The sequence below is a fragment of the Salmo salar genome, chromosome 21 (assembly GCF_965601325.2).
Source record: "Salmo salar chromosome 21, fSalSal1, whole genome shotgun sequence".
NCBI lineage: Eukaryota > Metazoa > Chordata > Actinopteri > Salmoniformes > Salmonidae > Salmo > Salmo salar.
The window spans coordinates 50946581-50969573 of NC_138311.1; the positions used below are offsets into that span (position 1 = coordinate 50946581).

Here is a 22993-nt window from a genome sequence, read left to right on the forward strand (position 1 = left end):
ACATTATCATACAATAAAACGACCTTATACAATTGCAATTTTAGCCTGCTACGGTCTTGTGATAGGTAGCTAACTAGCTAGCACATTAGGCAGCTAACTAGCTAGCACATTAGCTAGCTACGCTAAAAACACAAGTAGCGGTAGCCAGGAAACGGAAACATCAATACATAGAAGACTTCTATGAAATATGATGGGGAATTTACAATACATTGAAGTGCATTTGGAAATAGTTTAAAATATAAAAAGTACTTAAGATTAGGATTTCACGACAATCAAACCGCCTAATTTGTGGCAAATAGAAAACAAAGGCAAGGGGAGGCACAGAGGCTCGTTCAAAAAGGCCTTAAACTAAATATTGCCCGCAAGTCATCTGGACATTTTCTGTTTAAGAAAATTAATACATTTAGGTGAATAACGAAACGTTGTGAATATATGTATATAATAAAACAACTCCGTAACTATCATAATCATATGTTGTGTGATACAGATAACGATCAAAAGTTAAACATTTAACATGAAACGATAAGGCCTATCAGACCTAGTAACCCTAGGGCCTCGAGTAGACAAGTCGTCCCGACTACTCCTGCGCCATAAGCGGCCTCTCCAGAAATCGAAGTCGAGGCTTCACTTACCTTCAATTTGTATAGGCTGTGTAAGGTATTCGCTCCTGATAGAGTAGAAGTGCCTATTACAACCAGCTCGCCTATTTGTGCATCGATATTCGATATTTTAGGTAACTAATAATGCTCCTATCTGAATACAATATCATTGAAAATACTGATGCATGTAAATGTAGATTATCCACAGCAAACATTAGCAGGTGGGAGCTGCTGAGGATTTTAGATTAGTCCACAGCAGACTCCTCACAGCACCACTACAGGCACTGCGGGGACATGACAACAGTCCACAGTCCAACAACAACCTCTCTACCATATTGGAAATTCAACTTTGTATAAGCTACAGCAGGGAAGAAATGCAATGTTATGTCTTGCCGACTGCATGCATGGCAATGCTAATTGAAGGGTAGAGTAGCTATAGTTATGTGCTTTTAAATAAATTACATTTCCCTGCTTATATCAACATGGTTTAGAAACTCTGTTATATAACACATGTCAAATTCCTATCTGGCAACGGGCTGATGTCACATTCTTTATGAATGCGTTCTCTACTCTGGCTGCAACACTGTTGCCCAATGCTGATGCAGCACGTGCCCATCATCTACTAAACACTTGGAACGCTAAAATATTATAGGATCACAGTTTAAGGCCCTATACTCCTAAGGCCCTACAGCCCACATGTGTCGTCTTCTTTCCCCAGGAAAGTATTTAAAAGTTTTTTTTTTTTTACTTTCTTGCCTGATTGATTTGAAAGGCACATGTTACCAGCTCAATTTGACCATACTACATGCATTTGTGGGGGTGTGATTGTAAAGAAGTATTTAATGAAGGTATTACAATTTTGTAAATTTGATCGATTTCAACAGTGTAATACAAATATTTGTGATCACTGGTATAAACTGCTATAATAATAGTGGCACATAAGATATTCCACTGTGATAGATTGTGCTGACCAATGGCTCTATACAGGCTTTATCTAAAGATTATGTTGTGCTTTACCATTGATTACTACTGAAGAAAAATAGATTTCTTAAATAGTTTCTTGTATACATTATCTACAAAGCAGCATATTCTCAATAGTAATTGGGGAAAATACAATCTTTACACAATTCACAGCTGTAATATACATACAGGAAATAAACTATGTATGCAGCTGGAAGACTAAAAAGGTGCTTGTACTGCATTTGGTCAATAAGGGTATGAGGAAGTTGGTTCTCAAACCTCCTCAGGGACCCCCAGACGTTTTACAATTTTGTTGTAGCTCTGAACTAGCTCACCTGATTCAACTAGTCAAGGGCTTGATGATTAGTTGACAAGTTATATCAGGTGTACTAGCTCTGGAATAGATAAAATGGATGGAACAGCTGTGGGTCCGGAGGCTAGGTTTGAGAACCACTGCTGTAAAGGGTTGGAAGTTGTGCGTATAGCGTACAGGAAGTTGTGCGTAGAGGAAGTTGTGCATATAAAGTGAGAGAGGAATAGGCATCTATTAGAATGACTACTGAATAATAAATATGTGTCTATGGATGTTTAACGGCTATTTTAATAAGTGAGGATTGGATAGGTACTGTATCTATCGCATTGACTTTACAGAATACATAAAAAAGTAACTGTCCAGTGAAATTCTCACTTTTAAAAGTTCATATTTTGTTAACTCATACCCAAATAATGTTGTTGAATCATGTGGCCAAAGCATAAATTGGATTTAAAAAAAACACATAGAAACCCCCACCTCAAACTTGTATTTTATTGAACGTTTAACTAGGCAAGTCAAACCGACCGTTTCAAAAATTTGTTATTTGCTTGTTATTTCCTGATAGAGCATGATGTCATCCTTCTGAAGAGGATGAGCTGGCCAATCAGCGGTCTACTCTAATGAATATTTGTATGACTGGTATACGACCAGACCCTTCTGTTGTTGGGGTATGTCCACACCATTCCAACACAGAAACACTGCTTTTTAACATAATTAATTACACTTTTTTGGAAGGAAAACTATTTCACTTATATGGTACAGAAAAGGGAGGACCCCCCTATCCACATCGATGGGACAGCAGTGAGAAGGTGGAACGATTTATGTTCCTCGGTGTACATATGACCGACAAACTGAAACGGTCCACGCACACAGACAGTGTGGTGAAGAACTTCAACCTCAGGAGGCTGAAAAAATGTGGCTTGTCTCCAAAAACCCTCACTAACTTCTACAGGTGCACAACTGAGAGCATCCTGTCGGGCTGTATCACCATCTGGTACTGCAACTGCACCGCCCTCAACCGCAGGGCTCTCCAGAGGGTGGTGCAGGCTGCGCAGCGCAATACCGGGGGCAAACTACCTGCCCTCCAGGACACCTACACCACCCGATGTCACAGGAAGGCAAAAAAGATCATCAAGGACAATAACCACCCGAGCAACTACCTGTTCACCCCGCTTCCATTCAGAAGGCAAGGTCAGTACAGGTGCATCAAAGCTGGGACATAGAAGCAGTTTTTCAATCTCTATCTCAAGGCCATCAGATTGTTAAAACAGCCACCACTAGCACAGAGAGGCGGCTGCCTACCTACAGACTTGATATCATTGGCCACTTTAATAAATGGAACACTAGTCACTTTAATAATGCCACTTTAAGAATGTTTACATATCTCGCATTACTCATCTCATATGTTTATACTGTATACTGTATCCTACACTAGCTATTCTTTACTATCTAGTGCATATTAGCCACTCTGTCACTGCTCATCCATATATTTTTTACTTACAGTTGGAGTCGGAAGTTTACATACTGTGGCAGACCAGGGGGTTTGGTCAAGACGTTTACCCCTATCAGACACGGACAGAGAAGGATTAGCTCAGTTTCAAGGGTGTTTATTTAAATAATAGATCAAATAGAAAATAATAGGTCTCCTCCATGGGACCCTCTCCGGGACACCGTCTTCTGGGTTCCGGGTCTGGCTGTATCCTGCCGGGCACAAAACTCCCTCTTCTTACCTCTGCTATTGTCAACAATAACACGGGAGTCCTTTCTTCCCCCCACTCTCTCTGTGTGCTGTCTTTCTGGCAGCTTTATGGGCCTTGCACAGCTGGTGAGCAAGCCGCCCTTGATTACACACCAGCTCCCAATCAGCCCCAATTAGTCCTGGCTGGAGAGCAGATGGAGCCATCGCCTCGTGATGTATACTTCATCTGTTACCAGGCCTCGACGAGTCTCCCCCTGGTGGCTGACCTGCTGTACGCCCCCCCCCCCCCCCCTTTAGCTCTGTCGGGAGGGGACTGTCATCAGTGCAACGTAGGTCTCGCATCCGCGTTTCTATGCTTCGCCCCTGACCTGTGCACAACAGAAAAAGAGAAGCGTTGAAGGGACAAGAACCACCTGGTGACCCGATCGTTCGTGTCCTTTCCCCTGGCCATCCAGACCTGGGGAGCATGGTCCGTAACCAGGGTGAAGTGGGTACCTAGCAGGTAATACTTGAATGTCTAGCACCCACTTCACCGCTAGACACTCTTTCTCAACAATAGAGTATTTTTTCTCTCTGGGTATCAGCTTACGGCTGATGTACATGATGGGGTGCTCCTCTCCCTCGTGTACCTGAGACAGAACGGCCCCTAGTCCCATATCACATGCGTCCGTCTGGACCATCATCGGCACCTGGAAATCGGGCGTTACGAGAATCAGATGGGAGCACAGCGCTTCCTTCAGACTGTTGAATGCCGCTTCTGTCTCGTCCGTCCATTTCACTGTTTTCGGGAGGCGGGCCCTGGTTAGATCGGTGAGGGGGGAAGCTAAAGCCGCAAAGTTGGGGATAAACCGGCTATAGTATCCTGCCAGTCCCAGGAAGGACTTGACCTGTGTTTGGTGCGTGGAACGGGCCAGTCACGCACCGCGTGAACCTTCCTCTCCTGGGGCTTGACGTTCCCCCGTCCGATCAAATACCTCAGGTACTCCACCTCCTCGAACACTAGCTTGCACTTCTTGGGGTTTGCGATCAACCCGGCTTGTCTGAGCGCGTCCAGCACCGCCTGGAGGCGCGTCAGGTGCTCTTCCCAACCTTGGCTGTGGATGATGATATCATCCAGATATGCCGCTGCGTACTGCTGGTGGGGTCGAAGCACTCTGTTCATCAGCCGTTGGAATGTGGGCGGGGCACCGTGGAGACCGAAGGGGAGCACCCGGTACTGATACAACCCGTCTGGTGTCGAAAACGCCGTGTTCTCCTGGGAGGAGGCTGCCAATGGTACCTGCCAATATCCTTTGGTCAGGTCAAGGGTGCTGATGTACCGGGCCTTTCCCAATCGGTCGATGAGCTTGTCCACCCTCGGCATGGGGTAGGCGTCGAATACGCTTATGTCGTTCACACCCCGGAAATCATTACAGAAACGGAGGCTACCGTCCGGTTTGGGCACCAACACGATGGGGCTGCACCATGCGCTGTGGGACTCTTCAATGACCCCCATCCTCAGCATAGCCTCCACTTCTTGTTTCACGGCCTTCCGTCGGGCCTCCGGAATCCGATACGGCCTCTTTCTTACCGTTTCCCCGGGCCGGGTACGGATGTGGTGTTCAATAAGGGTCGTGCGGCCCGGCTTCTCGGAGAACACCACCATGTTCTGATCGACAAGCTCCCTGAGCTCGTGCTTCTGGGCCAGGTCGAGGTCCTCATTGCTCTGGACCACCACTGGTACCGTTGGCGTCCTGGGTCCCGACCATAACACGGCCAAGGCTGTCCGCTCGTGCCACTTCTTCAACAGGTTCACGTGGTAAATCTGTTGAGGTTTCCGTCTCCCCGGTTGTCGTACGTGGTAATTGACAGGTCCCAGCTTCTCGACCACCTCGTATTGTCCGTGCCATGTTGCCAGGAACTTACTTTCGGCCGTGGGGATCAATACCAACACCCTGTCCCCCACCTGGAATTCTCGGGGCTGGGCTCCCTGATTGTAGACCTGGGCTTGGGCGCGTTGGGCCTTCTCCATATGTTCCCTCACTACTGGCCATGTGGCTGTCATCCACTCCCGCATCGTCTCCACGTGCTCTACCACGCTGCGTAAGGGGGTCGGTTGGGCTTCCCACACCTCCGTGGCGAGGTCCAGTAGGCCACGTGGCCTCCTCCCGTAGAGGAGTTCGAACGGGGAAAACCCAGTGGAGGATTGGGGTACTTCTCGGATTGAGAACATTAGGTGGGGTAGTAGCTGGTCCCAGTTCTTCCCGTCCTGCTCGATGACCTACCGCAGCATCTGTTTCAACGTTTTGTTAAAGCGCTCGACGAGCCCATCCCTCTGCGGGTGAAAAACAGAAGTCCGGATCTGCTTGATCTGCAGGAGGGCACAAGACTCTTTCATGAGGTGGGACATAAACTCTGTACCTTGGTCTGTCAGGATCTCGTTCGGGATGCCCACCCGGCTAAAGAGGTGGACCAACTCCCGGGCGATTCCCTTGGATACCGCCGCCCGTAGGGGAATGGCCTCGGGATACCAGGTGACATAGTCTACTATTACCAAGATGTACCTGTGTCCTCATGCAGTCTTTACCAGGGGTCCAACTATGTTCATGGCGATGCGTTCAAAGGGCACCCCGATGATCGGCAGGGGGACCAGAGAGTTTCGGAAGTGTGCTTCGGGGCAGTGAGTTGACACTCCTGGCAGCTGCGACAGTCGTCTTCCACGGCCCTCCTCATCCCGGGCGGCGATCCGTTCCCGGGTCTTCTCCATTCCCAGGTGCGCCCCCAACAGGTGGGTGTGGGCCAGCTGAAGAACGGTTCCTACTTACCGTCGGGGCAGCAACAATACCTCTTGAAGAACTCGACTGTTGGCGCGACACCTGTCCTCTGGGTTCCGGGTCTGGCTGTATCCTGTCGGGCACAAAACTCCCTCTTCTTACCACTGCAATTGTCAACAATAACACGGGAGTCCTTTCTTCCGCCCCACTCTCTCTGTGTGCTGTCTTTCTGGCAGCTTTATGGGCCTTGCACAGCAATCCGCCCTTGATTACTCACCAGCTCCCAATCAGCCCCAAATAGTCCTGGCTGGAGAGCCCGTCGAGACCTGGCACGTCCAGCAGATGGAGCCATCGCCTCGTGATGTATACTCCATCTGTTACCAGGCCTCGACGAGTCTCCCCCTGGTGGCTGACCTGCTGTACGCCACAATACACTGAGGTTGGAGTCATTAAAACTAATTTTTCAACCACTCCACAAATTTCTTGTTAACAAACTATAGTTTTGGCAAGTCGGTTAGGACATCTACTTTGTGCATGACACAAGTCATTTTTCAAACAATTGTTTACAGACAGATTATTTCACTTATATTCACTGTATCACAATTCCAGTGGGTTAGAAGTTTACATACACTAAGTTGACTGTGCCTTTAAACAGAAAATTATGTCATGGCTTTAGAAGCTTCTGATAGGCTAATTGACATCATTTGAGTCAATTGGAGGTGTACCTATGTATGTATTTCAAGGCCTAACTTCAAACTCAGTGCCTCTTTGCTTGACATCATGCAAAAATCAAAAGAAATCAGCCAAGACCTCAGAAAAAAAAATTGTAGACCACAAGTCTGGTTCATCCTTGGGAGCAATTTCCAAATGCCTGAAGGTACCGCGTTCATCTGTACAAACAATAGTACGCATGTATAAACACCATGGGACCACACAGCTGTCATGCCGCTCAGGAAGGAGACGCATTTTGTCTCCTAGAGATGAATGTACTTTGGTGCGAAAACTGCAAATCAATCCCAGAACAACAGCAAAGGACCTTGTGAAGATGCTGGAGGAAACAGGTACAAAAGTATCTATATCCACAGTAAAACGAGTACTATATCAACATAACCTGAAAGGCCACTCAGCAAGGAAGAAGCCACTGCTCCAAAACCACCATAAAAAATCCAGACTACGGTTTGCAACTGCACATGGGGACAACGATCGTACTTTGATCACGGGGGTGGCAGCATCATGTTGTGGGGGTGCTTTGCTGCAGGAGGGACTGGTGCACTTCACAAAATAGATGGCATCACGAGGAAGTTAAATTGTGTGGATATATTGAAGCAACATCTGAAGACATAAGTCAGAAAGTTAAAGCTTGGTCGCAAATGGGTCTTCCAAATGAACAATGACCCCAAGCATACTTCCAAAGTTGTGGCAAAATGGCTTAAGGACAAGAAAGTCAAGGTATTGGAGTGGCCATCACAAAGCCCTGACCTCAATCCTATAGACATTTTGTGGGGAAAACTGGAAAAAAAGCATGTGCAAGCAAGGAGGCCTACAAACCTGACTCAGTTACACCAGCTCTGTCAGGAGGAATGGGCCAAAATTCACCCAACTTATTGTGGGAAGCTTGTGGAAGGCTATCCGAAACGTTTAACCCAAGTTAAACAATTTAAAGGCAATGCTACCAAATACTAATTGAGTGTATGTAAACTTCTGACCCACTGGGAATGTGATGAAAGAAATAAAAGCTGAAATAAATCACTCTCTCTACTATTATTCTAACATTTCACATTCTTAAAATAAAGTGGTGATCCTAACTGACCTAGGACAGGGATTAAATGTCAGGAGTTGTGAAAACTGAGTTTAAATGTATTTGGCTAAGGTGTATGTAAACTTCCGACTTCAACTGTATTCTCATCCCATTCCTTTACTAGATTGTGTGTATTAGGTTTTGTTGTGGAATGTGTTAGATATTACCTATTAGATACTGCTGCACCGTCAGATCTAGAAGCATAAGCATTTCACTACACTCGCAATAACATCTGCTAACCATGTGTATGTGACCAATAAAATGTTATTTGATGGTAATTAATTATCAGTCCTATTTTATAGAAATCTGGAAACACTGGACAGTTACTTTAATATATTTCTGTAGATGTGCAGGTTATTTCTAAATCAAATCAAATTTAAATCAATTTAAATCAATTTTATTTGTCACATACACATGGTTAGCAGACGTAAATGCAAGCGTAGCGAAATGCTTGTGCTTCTAGTTCCGACAGTGCAGTAATATCTAACAAGTAATTTAACAATTCCCCAACAACTACCTAATACACACAATCTAAAAGCGGTGAATGAGAATATGTACATATAAATATATGGATGAGCGATGGCCGAGCGGCATAGGCAAGGTGCAGTAGATGGTATAAAATACAGTATTATACATGTGATATGAGTAATGTAAGATATGTAAACACTAATAAAGTGGCAGTGTTTAAAGTGGCCAGTGATTGGGTCTCAATGTAGGCAGCAGCCTCTCTGAGTTAGTGATTGCTGTTTAGCAGTCTGATGGCCTTGAGGTTGAAAAACAGCTTCTATCTCTCGGTCGCAGCTTTGATGCACCTGTACTGACCTCGCCTTCTGGATAATAGCGAGGTGAACAGGCAGTGGCTTGGGTAGTTGTTGTCCTTGACTTTCTTTTTGGCCTTCCTGTGACATCGGGTGCTGTAGGTGTCAGGGAGGTCAGGTAGTTTGCCCCCAGTGATGCGTTGTGCAGACTGCACCACCCTCTGGAGAGCTTTGCGGTTGAGGGCGGTGCTGTTGCGCCTTCTTCACCACACTGTCTGTGTGGGTGGACCATTTCAGTTTGTCTGTGATGTGTACTCCCAGGAACTTAAAACTGTCCACCTTCTCCACTGCTGTCACTTCGATGTGGATAGGGGGCTGCTCCCTCTGCTGTTTCCTGAAGTCCACGATCATCTCCTGTGTTTTGTTGACATTGAGTGGCAGTTGAACAGGCTGGGATCTATTACAATGACACTGTACGGCATATTAATAACATTTCTAAGGATGTATGTAGGCCTAAGAGTTATTTCTGTCTTGTGTGAGAGTTGGATAGACAGCTTGTACATGTAGAGAGGAATGACCTGGAAAACAGATCTTTAGCATATGGATGGCTCATCTATAGCTTGGGCTACTTCGGTCACAGCCTACACACACTTAGCCATAGTCTGCCTGATTGGATCTGTAGACAAGAGGGATATTTTAACACAACCAGTGCTTGACTTGGGCAGGAGCTCACCGGAGCCGAGTACCAGTACCTGAAATGTTCTACCGCTTGAGCTCCTGTTCTTCTTATAGAGTATTATCTCAAAAGTATTGTGGATCTCCTATACCTAAATGTAAACAGTACCGGCACCCAAAATGAGTACCGGCGCTTATTTCAGTCCAAGTCAAGCAATGAACACAACATTCACATACAGTAGTAAAGACAGACAGAGTCAGATGATGTTGGTTCAATTATAAGAATTCCATTTTTTTTGTGTGTGAGCTCAATGCACCAACGCACAGCTTCTCTAAAGATAAATTAGGTCCAGACTGAACTGTGCAATGTAGTAAGGAGTTGTAGTTTCCAACATGCCAATATTCTACGTAGTATTGTGCATAAAACGTGGTAATTAACTACAATGACTAGGGTTGCACATTTTGGGCAATATTCAGAGGTGGAAACTTTCCGTGGGAATTAGCGGGAATATATGCAAATTAATATTAATACCATTTAAATGTAGATGTTTTTTGCGTTGGATATATTTACCATATCATATGGAGACAGAAACATAAACCTTTTACCTTATCATAAGTAGACATAATTGCAAATGATTAAATCCTTCCAATAGAAGAAAAACTAAAAAACATTTAGTTACAAATGTAACTTTAATTAAATGAGTTGACTCTTCACATGGGATGATTTCACTGAACAACAAAAGAAAGGGAATATTGAATGATCCCCAATGATCCATTGCATCTCCCAAAAATGTTTTTAACATACATCTGTAAAATGATAGTCTAGAAACTAAAGCTTTGGTTGTCTTCCTCTCAGGCTTCCATGTCTTTTCCCTGGACCTCCTCAATGTCACCTCTTGAACATCAGACTCTGAGGCCTCATCTTCACTGTCACTTTCCAACCTTGTTGAGGATGGCTCTTGTCAGGCTCAAAAAGCCTCACATTTTCCCAGAATGCCACCAATTTTTCAACCCTTGTATTGGTCAGCGAGTTGAGTGCTTTGGTGTGTGTTCCCAAACAAGGACCAGTTGCGCTCTGAGGTGACTGATGTTGGTGGGATTTGGAGGATGATGGAGGCAACAGGGGAAAGAGTCTCAAATCCACAAAGTCCCTTCCACCAGGTGGCTGATGAGATATGTTGACACGGCTGCCATATTGCATCTCGGCTCCGAGAACGTAGGAGAGAGAAGAGGTCTGATTGCCGTCCCCATTGCTCACTCAAGGATCCCACCATGCATCTGATGAACTCCGGAAGTCCTTAGGCGTCTTCGTCCCCAAGAGGATCCGGGTTTACCCGAGTTCCTCCAAGAGCCTCCGAAGACTGCCGATTTGCCTTTTCCCGAGCCGATGCAGCTCGGCAGGGCTAGGCTGTCTCCAGCTGAACGCGGATGCAGACTTAACACCCAGAGTTGTCTGTATTGCGGTACTGCCAGTCATTATGTGTCTACCTGTCCCTTCAAGAAACCTAGCTCATTGGTAGGAATGAGTACTCTGGTGAGTCTTAAGGATAATGTTGCTTCTCCCCCTACTCGCCCCCCTCTCCATGCCACCCTGCTGTGGGGTGACCAGTCCAAGTCTCTCCAGATACTCATCGACTCGTGGGTCGATATGAGTCTTATGGACGTTGCCCTGGCATCCGAGCTGGGCATCCCCACTCAACCCCTCTCCATTCCCATGGATGTTAGAGCGCTGCACGGGCGCTCTATAGGCCGGGTTACCCACCATACCACTCCCATCAACCGATGAGTGTCGGGGAACCACAGCAAGACGATCCAATTCCTGCTAATTGAGTCTCCGCAGGTACCTGTGGTATTGGGATTATCTTGGCTCCAGCGACACAATCCCTCGATTGACTGGTCTACTGATGCCATCGTGGGCTGGAACCCGTTCTGCCATGCCCACTGCCTGAAATCATCTCTGCCTGCCCCGGGATGGCTTCCTGGGGGCTTGGAAATTGACCCGAACCTCTCCGCCATTCCCGCGGAGTACCAGGACCTCCGGGAGGGGTTCAGTAAGGCCCGGGCCACTTCGCTTCCAGAACACCGACTGGTACCCAAGGAGGTTAAGCCAGATGCGATGGCACGCCGCTATAGCCCCGCGCCTACACCCCCAGAAGCCGAGACCTTTTCCCCCTGCTCCAAAATCAATAGCCCCTCTGCTGTTCGTCCTCTGTTGCCCCGTGCCCTCCGTATACTTCCTACTTTTCATGTGTCTAGATGTAAACCCATATCTCACAGCCCTTTGTCTCCTGTTTCCAGGCCCACCTCTCTCCCCCGTCTCATCGACGTCCAACAGGCATACAGGGTGTTTGTTTTATTCTGTGTTACAGCATTCAATTTTGGGGTGGCAGGTAGCCTAGTGGTTAGAGCGTTGGACTAGTAACCGAAAGGTTGCTGGATCGAATCCCCTGAGCTGAGGTATAAATCTGTCGTTCTGCCCCTGAACAAGGAAGTTAACCCACTGTTCCTCGGTAGGCCGTCAGTGTAAATAAGAATTAGTTCTTAACTGACTTGCCTAGTTAAATTAAGAAAATTCAAGCCACATAATGCATAGTTAATTTAATGTTTAAAAATACATAATCGAAATCCGTGATTATCTTTTAATAATCAAACTGAAACCGACCTCAAAAAAGCACTAATCGCTCAGCACTACTCACCTGTCATGTAAAAGTTTCGAACAGTGAGCTGTGGAGGGACCAGAGGCTCTGTGAGGACAGTCTGATTCACATCCTGCGGTAGAAGACAGACATTATTAGTTAACAACCTCACTAACCATAGGCATGAGAGAATAAATGTCAAAATAACAGTAACATGTTTATAGGAGGGCTTTTCCTTAGGCCAACTATGTCCATCATTAGAGGACCACTAACTATATTCTTTATGGAGCTCCAGGGAGGAGAGAGGGGTTTGTGTGGGTGTACTATCATCATAGCGCACCAGGTTGGGTGAAACCTCCGCCAATCTGTCACGCACCTCATCCATGGTGTCGTACAGCAATGTCACTCCAGCAAGCTTTAGGGTAACCCCCCCCCCCACCACACCCACAACAATGATACTAACTCATGAAATTACTACTGAACACATTCACTGATTAGTGTTGTGAAACATTAGTTTACCTCAGATATGGCAGAATGATCTTCCAATCCTGCCTGGCCATGCCTGGAGCAGTCACAGCCAGCCTGGTCTGCTGGTCGCGCCCCTCAGTGTTCACATAGGTGCTACATTCCTCTGTATGCTGCTCCAGGGAGGATGATGTCAGCCATCGCCGCCCCAGCGCCTCCATGGTGCCTTGTGTAGAGTTATGAAACTAAAAATACATTCAGTCTGACACAAGACTCACTTAAAGATCATGGATATTATTCTAAGTGCTGCACATCTGAAAATGTCTTTTTTGTGTATCTGTTGTGGAAGAGCGTTGCAGCTAGCATCTGTCCCAAGGAGGAACAGGAAATGGGGTAAATGACAGATAAACAAAGAGGGAGTTGGCTGTGAAAACTGATCAATAGTATTTAATAGCGGTTTAATATAGGTAGTATTTAATAGCATTTAAAAAAATTCACCATCAATCTAAATGTGAGATCAGGTACAGTAGTAGATATTACCTGTGAAGCACATTGAGAACCTTCCAGCATTCTCCTACTCCACTGCTGGCATTCTGAGCAATGGTGGACATGGCTGCGTTTATAGCGGCTTCATTCCTCTCTCTGCAGGAAACCACTGCCCACCACCACTACAGGATGCTTTGACCTCGGCAAAAACCTAGGAACAAGATTTTTTATAATTGTTGACATAGTGAATTCTCTATGACTACACTTAGTGACCAACCATCAGAGATCTGTAAATAATACATGATTACCTTAGAGAAGGGCTGGGTCCCAGGAACTATTTCCTGCAGGACCTTAGCAGACTCCTCCAGCTGATCGTACGTGTAGGTCAGGTCCACCTCCCGCCCCACCAAGGCCATCTACAGCTCGTTGTGAAGCCAACTACCAGGGGTACATGAAGTATCTATAAAATACCACCAGTCACGTTTCAGATTTATAGTTTCCACTTAAAGAGAGAGTGCTGGAAGCAGTTATTTACATGCAAATTGAGATGCCAGTGATTTTTGACAGCACTTAAATCCCATCCCGACCTCCCAGCTATACCTCTTTCTGATGCGTGCGTTAAAAAGTGGTGCCTCAGTGTGGGTTGGTGCCAACTAGGAGCAGCAAATCAGCCTCTTCAATGCCAGCGATGCAGGAATTCAGAAGGTAGTTTGAGCGCAGGTCAAATCTATAGGAAATAGAACCCAGATCAGGAATGTTCCACTGTTCCCCTCAGGCTCAGCCAGTGTTTCCCCTATATTCATTTAGCAATTGCGCTAGCATGCTAGTTGTTCCTGTAGACTTCCAGTCATTGCGCTAACGCTAGTTGGCAATGGCTTGCGAAACTACCTTCAACATCCTTCAAACTGCAGACAGAGATATAAAATGGTATCCATGAGTTCATCTGACTCTGGGGAAGTAAAAAATGGGCTTAATTGCCAAAATCTCGCATTATCCATTTAAGATCAGAGTGACAAGTTACAACATATATTTGTAGCAAACAGAGCAAGCAGTGGCGTGAATGAGAGCCAGGAGCCCACAGCCACTGCTTGCTCACTACAGTGCAGTTTCCCATGGTGTCAACATCATTGAATTTTCATGCATTTTTGAGTAGAATGTCTTTTTGAAACGTCACCAGAAGTGACCTTGTCACAGGCGTTCTACCAACAAAAATATCCTGGGAGGCAAGCAGGCATTGCAACCGCTGCTGAAGCACTGGCAGCTCTGCTTTGGCCAGCCCCTGCCATGGGGAAGATCTCCTCAGTACATAGGCTGTCACTACACAAGCGGTTCAACATATCTTTCAGGGCGATCAGAGCCTCTGCTTCCATCATCCCTCCTACAACGGCCTTGACATTGGTGCCTTGAGCTCTTTGCAACTGCAAACGAAAACACTGATGTCAGACTACTGGTGTCTACAGAGAGTTTATAAAGGACAACAGACAAACACAAAATCAACAAGGAACATGCTACAACTCACTGTGGATTGACTGTTCTCTTTGTTGATACACATAATATATGGGGGAGGGAGGTCTGAAAATAAAACAGAAGCACTCAAGGCTGTATCACAACCGGCCGTGATTGGGAGTTCCATAGGTCGGCGCACAATTGGCGTTCGCCTTCCGGGTTTGGCCGGTATGGGCCGTCATTGTCAACACGTCCTCCCAGGAAGTGGCCACCAGCTGGCCAGATGCATCCTTCACATTGGGCTGATTGAGGCGCTGTCGCTTCAACACACCATACGCAGACCTGCCATCAGGGGAGAGAATGAGTTCAGTGTGAATTTCAGACCGATAAGGTCAGTCAAGACCGTATGGACGTGAAATGAGCTGGACCTCAGTTTACCTGGTCTAATCTGAGATCCACTCCTCATTGATGACCTTGTGGAGATGGGGGGGCAAACTCCTCATGACCTCACCACCCCCTGGGTGCTCACCACAATATTGCTAACCACCGCATCCAGCACGTCAATGGATTCAGTCTTCCTGTGAGGAGAGAAAGATTAGTTGATAACCACCAAGGTCATTTATTTTATTTTTATTTCACCTTTATTTAACCAGGTAGGCTAGTTGAGAACAAGTTGTCATTTACAACTGCAACCTGGCCAAGATAAAGCAAAGCAGTGTGACACATACAACAACACAGAGTTACACATGAGATAAACAAACATACAGTCAATAATACAGTAGGAAAAAGAAATCTATATACAGTGAGCGCAAATGAGGTAAGATAAGGGAGGTAAGGCAATAAATAGGCCATGGTGGCGAAGTAATTACAATATAGCAATTAGACACTGGATTGGTAGATGTGCAGAAGATGAATGTGCAAGTTGAGATACTGGGGTGCAAAGGAGCAAGATAAATAAATAAATACAGTATGGGGATGAGGTAGTTGGATGGGCTGTTTACAGATGGGCTATGTACAGACGCAGTGATCTGTGAGCTGCTCTGACAGCTGGTGCTTAAAGCTAGTGAGGGAGATATGGGTCTCCAGCTTCAGTGATTTTTGCAGTTCGTTCCAGTCATTGGCAATAGATAACTGGAAGGAAAGGCCAAAGGAGGAATTGGCTTTGGGGGTGACCAGTGAGATATAACTGCTGGAGCGCGTGCTGCGAGTGGGTGCTGCTATGGTGACCAGTGAGGTGAGATAAGGCGGGGCTTTACCTAGCATAGACTTGTAGATGACCTGGAGCCAGTGGGTTTGGCGACGAGTATGAAGCGATGGCCAGCCAACGAGAGCATACAGGTCGCAGTGATGGGTGATATATGGGCCTTAGGTGACAAAACGGATGGCACTGTGATAGACTGCATCCAATTTGTTGAGTAGAGTTTTGGAGGCTATTTTATAGAGGACATCGCCAAAGTCGAGGATCGGTAGTATGGTCAGTTTTACGAGGGTATGTTTGGCAGCATGAGTGAAGGATGTTTTGTTGCGAAATAGGAAGCCGATTCTAGATTTAAATTTGGATTGGAGATGCTTAATGTGAGTCTGGAAGGAGAGTTTACAGTCTAGCCAGACACCTAGGTATTTGTAGTTGTCCACATATTCTAAGTCAGTGCCGTCCAGAGTAGTGATGCTGGACAGGCGGGCAGGTGCTGGCAGTGGTGATTTCATTTTACTTGCATTTAAGAGCAGTTGGAGGCCACGGAAGGAGAGTTGTATGGCATTGAAGCTCGTCTGGAGGTTAGTTAACACAGTGTCCAAAGAAGGGACAGAAGTATACAGAATGGTGTCATCTGCGTAGAGGTGTATCAGAGAATCACCAGCAGCGAGAGCGACATCATTGATGTATACAGAGAAGAGAGTCGGCCCGAGAATTGAACCCTGTGACACCCCCATAGAGACTACAAGAGGTTCGGACAACAGGCCCTCCGATTTGACACACTGAACTCTATCAGAGAAGTAGTTGGTGAACCAGGCGAGGCAATCATTTGAGAAACTAAGGCTGTTGAGTCTGCCAATAAGAATGTGGTGATTGACAGAGTCGAAAGCCTTGGCCAGGTCGATGAATATGGCTGCACAGTAATGTCTCTTATCGATGGCGGTTATGATATCGTTTAGGACCTTGAGCGTGGCTGAGGTGCACTCATGACCAGCTCTGAAACCAGATTGCATAGCGGATAAGGTACGGTGGGATTCGAAATGGTCGGTAATCTGTTTGTTAGCTTGGCTTTCGAAGACCTTAGAAAGGCAGGGTAGGATGGATATAGGTCTATAACAGTTTGGGTCTAGAGTGTCTCCCCCTTTGAAGAGGGGGATGACCGCGGCAGCTTTCCAATCTTTGGGAATCTCAGACGATACGAAAGAGAGGTTGAACAGGCTAGTAATAGGGGTTGCAACAATTTCGGCAGATCATTTTAAAAAGAGAGGATCCAGATTGTCTAACCCGGCTCATTTGTTGGGGTCCAGGTTTTGCAGTTCATTAAGAACATCAGCTATCTGGATTTGGGTGAAGGAGAAATGGGGGAGGCTTGGGCAAGTTGCTGTGGGGAGTGAAGGGCTGTTGACTGGGGTAGGGGTAGCCAGGTGGAAAGCATGGCCAGCCGTAGAAAAATGCTTATTGAAATTCTCAATTATAGTGGGTTTATCGGTGGTGACAGTGTTTCCTAGCCTCAGTGCAGTGGGCAGCTGGGAGGAGGTGCTCTTATTCCCTATGGACTTTACAGTGTCCCAGAAATTTTGGGAGTTTGTGCTACAGGATGCAAATTTCTTCTTGAAAAAGCTAGCCTTAGCTTTCCTAACTGCCTGTGTATATTTGTTCCTAACGTCCCTGAAAAGTTGCATATCACGGGGGCTATTCGATGCTAATGCAGAACGCCACAGGATGTTTTTGTGCTATTCAAGGGCAGTCAGGTCTGGAGAGAACCAAGGGCTATATCTGTTCCTGGTTCTACATTTTTTGAAAGGGGCATGCTTATTTAAGATGGTGAGGAAGGCACTTTTAAAGAATGACCAGGCATCCTCTACTGACGGGATGAGGTCAATATCCTTCCAGGATACCCGGGCCAGGTCGTTTAGGAAGGCCTGCTCGCTGAAGTGTTTTAGGGTGTATTTGATAGTGATGAGGGGTGGTCGTTTGACCGCAGACCCGTTACGGATGCAGGCAATGAGGCAGTGATCGCTGAGATCTTGGTTGAAAACAGCAGAGTTATATTTGGAGGGCAAGTTGGTTAGGATGATATCTATGAGGGTGCCCGTGTTTACAGATTTGGGGTTGTACCTGGTGTGTTCATTGATAATTTGTGAGAGATTGAGGGCATCAAGCTTAGATTGTAGGATGGCTGGGGTGTCAAGCATGTTCCAGTTTAGGTCACCTAGCAGCACGAGCTCTGAATTCCATGCTCCTTCCAATTCCATGCTCCTTTGAATTCCATGCTGTCACAGTTACCAGCCCTTTCAAGCTTAATTAACATCCTTATCATTTATCGCCCTCCAGGTTCCCTTGGAGAGTTCATCAATGAGCTTGACGCCTTGATAAGTTCCTTTCCTGAGGATGGCTCACCTCTCACAGTTCTGGGTGACTTTAACCTCCCCACGTCTACCTTTGACTCATTCCTCTCTGCCTCCTTCTTTCCACTCCTCTCCTCTTTTGACCTCACCCTCTCACCTTCCCCCCCTACTCACAAGGCAGGCAATACGCTTGACCTCATCTTTACTAGATGCTGTTCTTCCACTAATCTCATTGCAACTCCCCTCCAAGTCTCCGACCACTACCTTGTATCCTTTTCCCTCTCGCTCTCCTCCAACACTTCTCACTCTGCCTCTACTCGAATGGTATTGCGCCGTCGCAACCTTCGCTCTCTCTCTCCCGCTACTCTCTCCTCTTCCATCCTATCATCTCTTCCCTCTGCTCAAACCTTCTCCAACCTATCTCCTGATTCTGCCTCCTCAACCCTCCTCTCCTCCCTTTCTGCATCCTTTGACTCTCTATGTCCCCTATCCTCTAGGCCGGCTCGGTCCTCCCCTCCTGCTCCGTGGCTCAACGACTCATTGCGAGCTCACAGAACAGGGCTCCGGGCAGCCGAGCGGAAATGGAGGAAAACTCGCCTCCCTGCGGACCTGGCATCCTTTCACTCCCTCTTCTCTACATTTTCCTCTTCTGTTTCTGCTGCCTCTAACCCTAGGAAGCTCTTTGCCACCTTCTCCTCCCTCCTGAATCCTCCTCCTCCCCCCCCCCCCCCCCCCCCCCCCCTCCCTCTCTGCGGATGACTTCGTCAACCATTTTGAAAAGAAGGTCGACGACATCCGATCCTCGTTTGTTAAGTCAAACGACACCGCTGGTCCTGCTCACACTGCCCTACCCTGTGCTTTGACCTCTTTCTCCCCTCTCTCTCCAGATGAAATCTCGCGTCTTGTGACGGCCAGCCACCCAACAACCTGCCCGCTTGACCCTATCCCCTCCTCTCTTCTCCAGACCATTTCCAGAGACCTTCTCCCTTACCTCACCTCGCTCATCCTTGACCGCTGGCTACATCCCTTCCGTCTTCAAGAGAGCGAGAGTTGCACCCCTTGTGAAAAAACCTACACTCGATCCCTCCGATGTCAACAACTACAGACCAGTATCCCTTCTTTCTTTTCTCTCCAAAACTCTTGAACGTGCCGTCCTTGGCCAGCTCTCTTGCTATCTCTCTCAGAATGACCTTCTTGATCCAAATCAGTCAGGTTTCAAGACTGGTCATTCAACTGAGACTGCTCTTCTCTGTGTCACGGAGGCTCTCCGCACTGCTAAAGCTAACTCTCTCTCCTCTGCTCTCATCCTTCTAGACCTATCTGCTGCCTTTGATATTGTGAACCACCAGATCCTCCTCTCTACCCTCTCTGAGTTGGGCATCTCCGGCGCGGCCCACGCTTGGATTGCGTCCTACCTGACAGGTCGCTCCTACCAGGTGGCGTGGCGAGAATCTGTCTCCGCACCACGTGCTCTCACCACTGGTGTCCCCCAGGGCTCTGTTCTAGGCCCTCTCCTATTCTCGCTATACACCAAGTCACTTGGCTCTGTCATATCCTCACATGGTCTCTCCTATCATTGCTATGCAGACGACACACAATTAATCTTATCCTTTCCCCCTTCTGATAACCAGGTGGCGAATCGCATCTCTGCATGTCTGGCAGACATATCAGTGTGGATGACGGATCACCACCTCAAGCTGAACCTCAGCAAGACGGAGCTGCTTTTCCTCCCGGGGAAGGACTGTCCGTTCCATGATCTCGCCATCACGGTTGACAACTCCATTGTGTCCTCCTCCCAGAGTGCTAAGAACCTTGGCGTGACCTTGGACAACACCCTGTCGTTCTCCACTAACATCAAGGGGGTGACCCGATCCTGTAGGTTCATGTTCTACAACATTCGCAGAGTACGACCCTGCCTCACACAGGAAGCGGCGCAGGTCCTAATCCAGGCACTTGTCATCTCCCGTCTGGATTACTGCAACTCGCTGTTGGCTGGGCTCCCTGCCTGTGCCATTAAACCCCTACAACTCATCCAGAACGCCGCAGCCCGTCTGGTGTTCAACCTTCCCAAGTTCTCTCACGTCACCCCGCTCCTCCGCTCTCTCCACTGGCTTCCAGTTGAAGCTCGCATCCGCTACAAGACCATGGTGCTTGCCTACGGAGCCGTGAGGGGAATGGCACCTCCGTACCTTCAGGCTCTGATCAGTCCCTACACCCAAACGAGGGCACTGCGCTCATCCACCTCTGGCCTGCTGGCCCCCCTACCTCTGAGGAAGCACAGTTCCCGCTCAGCCCAGTCAAAACTGTTCGCTGCTCTGGCACCCCTATGGTGGAACAAGCTCCCTCACGACGCCAGGACAGCGGAGTCAATCACCACCTTCCGGAGACACCTGAAACCCCACCTCTTTAAGGAATACCTAGGATAGGATAAAGTAATCCTTCTAACCCCCCCCTAAAAGATTTAGATGCACTATTGTAAAGTGGTTCTTCCACTGGATATCATAAGGTGAATGCACCAATTTGTAAGTCGCTCTGGATAAAAGCGTCTGCTAAATGACTTAAATGTAAATGTAAATGAAGCTGGATGGGGGGCAATCAGTTCACATATGGTGTCCAGGGCACAGCTGGGGGCAGAGGGTGGTCTATAGCAAGCGGCAACTGTGAGAGAATTGTTTCTGGAAAGGTGGATTTTTTAAAGTAGAAGCTCAAACTGTTTGGGTACAGACCTGGATAGTAAGACAGAACTCTGCAGGCTATCTGTGCAGTAGATTGCAACACCGCCCCCTTTGGCAGTTCTATCTTGGCGGAAAATGTTATAGTTAGAGATGGAAATTTCAGGGTTTTTGGTGGTCTTCCTGAGCCAGGATTCAGACACGGCTAGGACATTCGGGTTGGCAGAGTGTGCTAGGGCAGTGAATAAAACAAACTTAGGGAGGAGGCTTCTAATGTTAACATGCATGAAACCAAGGCTTTTACGGTTACAGAAGTCAACAAATGATAGCGCCTGGGGAATGGGAGTGGAGCTAGGCACTGCAGGGCCTGGATTAACCTCCACATCACCAGAGGAACAGAGGAGGAGTAGGATAAGGGTACGGCTAAAGGCTAAAATAACTGGTCGTCTAGTACGTTCTGAATAGAGAGTAAAAGGAGCAGATTTCTGGGCACGGTAGAATAGATTCAAGGCATAACGTACCGACAACAGTATGGTAGGATGTGGATACAGTGAGGGTAAACCTCTGCATAGAGTGACGATGAAAGAGATATTGTCCCTTGAAATATTATTTAAACCAGGTGATGTCACCGCATGTGTGGTAGGTGGAACTAAAGTGTTAAATAAGGCGTATTGAGCAGGACTAAAGACTCTACAGTGAAATAAGGCAATAAATATTAACCAAAACAGCAATGGACAAGGCATATTGACGTTAGCGAGAGGCATGTGTAGCCGAGTGATCATAGGAGTCCAGTGAGTGGCTTCAGGCAGCTTGCGGGTCGGGGCTAGCAAGCTAACAGAAGGGCCATGGAGGGACGTCGCGACGGAAGAAAGTCTGTTGTGCTTCTACACCGGCATTGCTCGCTGTTTGGGGTTTTAGGTTGGGTTTCTGTACAGCACTTTGAGATATCAGCTGATGTAAGAAGGGCTATATAAATAAATGTGATTTGATTTGGCCCCCTCGTGCTGTTACATCGGCAGATGGATCAGCAGGGCTCCGTGTGGTAAACCAGGCCAATTGGCAGAATAGGTATAGCGGCCAGAGAATTTGTCCGGTGGGCTAACAGCCCGATGTGCTCTGGACATGGTAGCGGATGGGATTTCAGGGGATGAAGCGATAGCGGAGCCAGTTGAGAAAAACCCCATCGGGCGAATCATCACATCGGTGGTCCAGTCATGATGAGTCGTCGTGGGTCCAAGCCAGTTGGCAAAAAGAGGTATTGTAGCCCAAGTAGTGGCTGATGGACCTCTTTGGCTAGCCGGGAGATGGGCCTAGCAAGGCTAGCTCCAGGCTAAACGGTTATTGCTTTGGGACAGTGACGTTAGCCAGGAGTGGCCACTCGAATAGCAGCTAGCGATGATCCAGGTGAAGGAAAAAAAAAAAAAAAAAAAAAGGTTCAGAGTTTGCGGTAGGAGTCCGGAGATATGGGGAAAAATAAGTCCGATTTGCTCTGGTTTGAGTCGCACAGTGCAGGCATGCGAGAGTTGTCCGTGCTAGTTAGCTGGCTAGCTTCTGTTGGGGTTCCGGTTCAGGCGACGGTTCAGACGACGGATCAGCAGGGCTCCATATGGTGGGTATAGTGGCCAAAGAATTTGTTCGATGGGCCTCTTAAGCTAACAGTCCGTTGTACTTTAGACAGCTAGCGGGCCGTGGCTAACTAGTAGCCAGTTAGGTGGCAAGCTTTTGATGAGTTGATGAGTTCTTAAGTATAAAAATAGCAGATCCGTACCACAGTGGGTGAGGCGGATTGCAGGAGAGTATATTCAGTCCGTATATAGAACGTGATATTAAAATATTAAATATATATATGAAAAAAAAACAAGCAAAAACATTGTTTACAAGGGACAAGACAAAAACACACATCCGACTGCTATGCCATCTTGGAGAAAGTCTATATACTACTACTTGGACTCTATTCCAAGAGCCGGCTTGTACTGTATACACAACAGTGTAAAGCACATACCTGGTCTCCCAGGGACAGGAAGTGAGGGCATACGGCTTGGAAGTCAATGCTCCCACAGGGCATACGTCAATCACATTCCCAGACAGCGCCGACATGAACAACTTCTCCACATGAATGCCAATCTGCAGGTCCCCTGACAGTGGTCCCCAGATCCTCCACACCTGTAATCTCACTGGCAAAGCTACAAA

At 47.1% G+C, this 22993-nt stretch overlaps 1 protein-coding gene across 5 annotated transcripts in view; it reads right to left on the reverse strand.

The window, feature by feature from the left end:
- The window catches only part of LOC106582458 (INO80 complex subunit D), a 45848-nt gene that overhangs the window by 13167 nt on the left and 9688 nt on the right, over positions 1-22993 (reverse strand). The window contains exons 3-10 of one of the 5 annotated variants that reach the window (XM_082967229.1): positions 22806-22986; positions 15027-15166; positions 14662-14930; positions 13743-14560; positions 13451-13580; positions 13197-13353; positions 12711-12882; positions 12252-12324 (exon numbers count right to left, since the gene is read on the reverse strand). In XM_082967229.1, the coding sequence (XP_082823355.1) occupies positions 12252-12258 (7 nt within the window). In that variant the 5' untranslated portion in view covers positions 12259-12324; positions 12711-12882; positions 13197-13353; ... (3 more) ...; positions 15027-15166; positions 22806-22986. Of the gene's footprint in view, positions 1-632; positions 895-12251; positions 12325-12710; positions 12902-13196; positions 13354-13450; positions 13603-13742; positions 14931-15026; positions 15167-22805; positions 22987-22993 lie in introns of those variants that run through there. The other 4 variants (XM_014165592.3, XM_082967228.1, XM_082967227.1 and 1 more) reach the window with 4 other exon arrangements.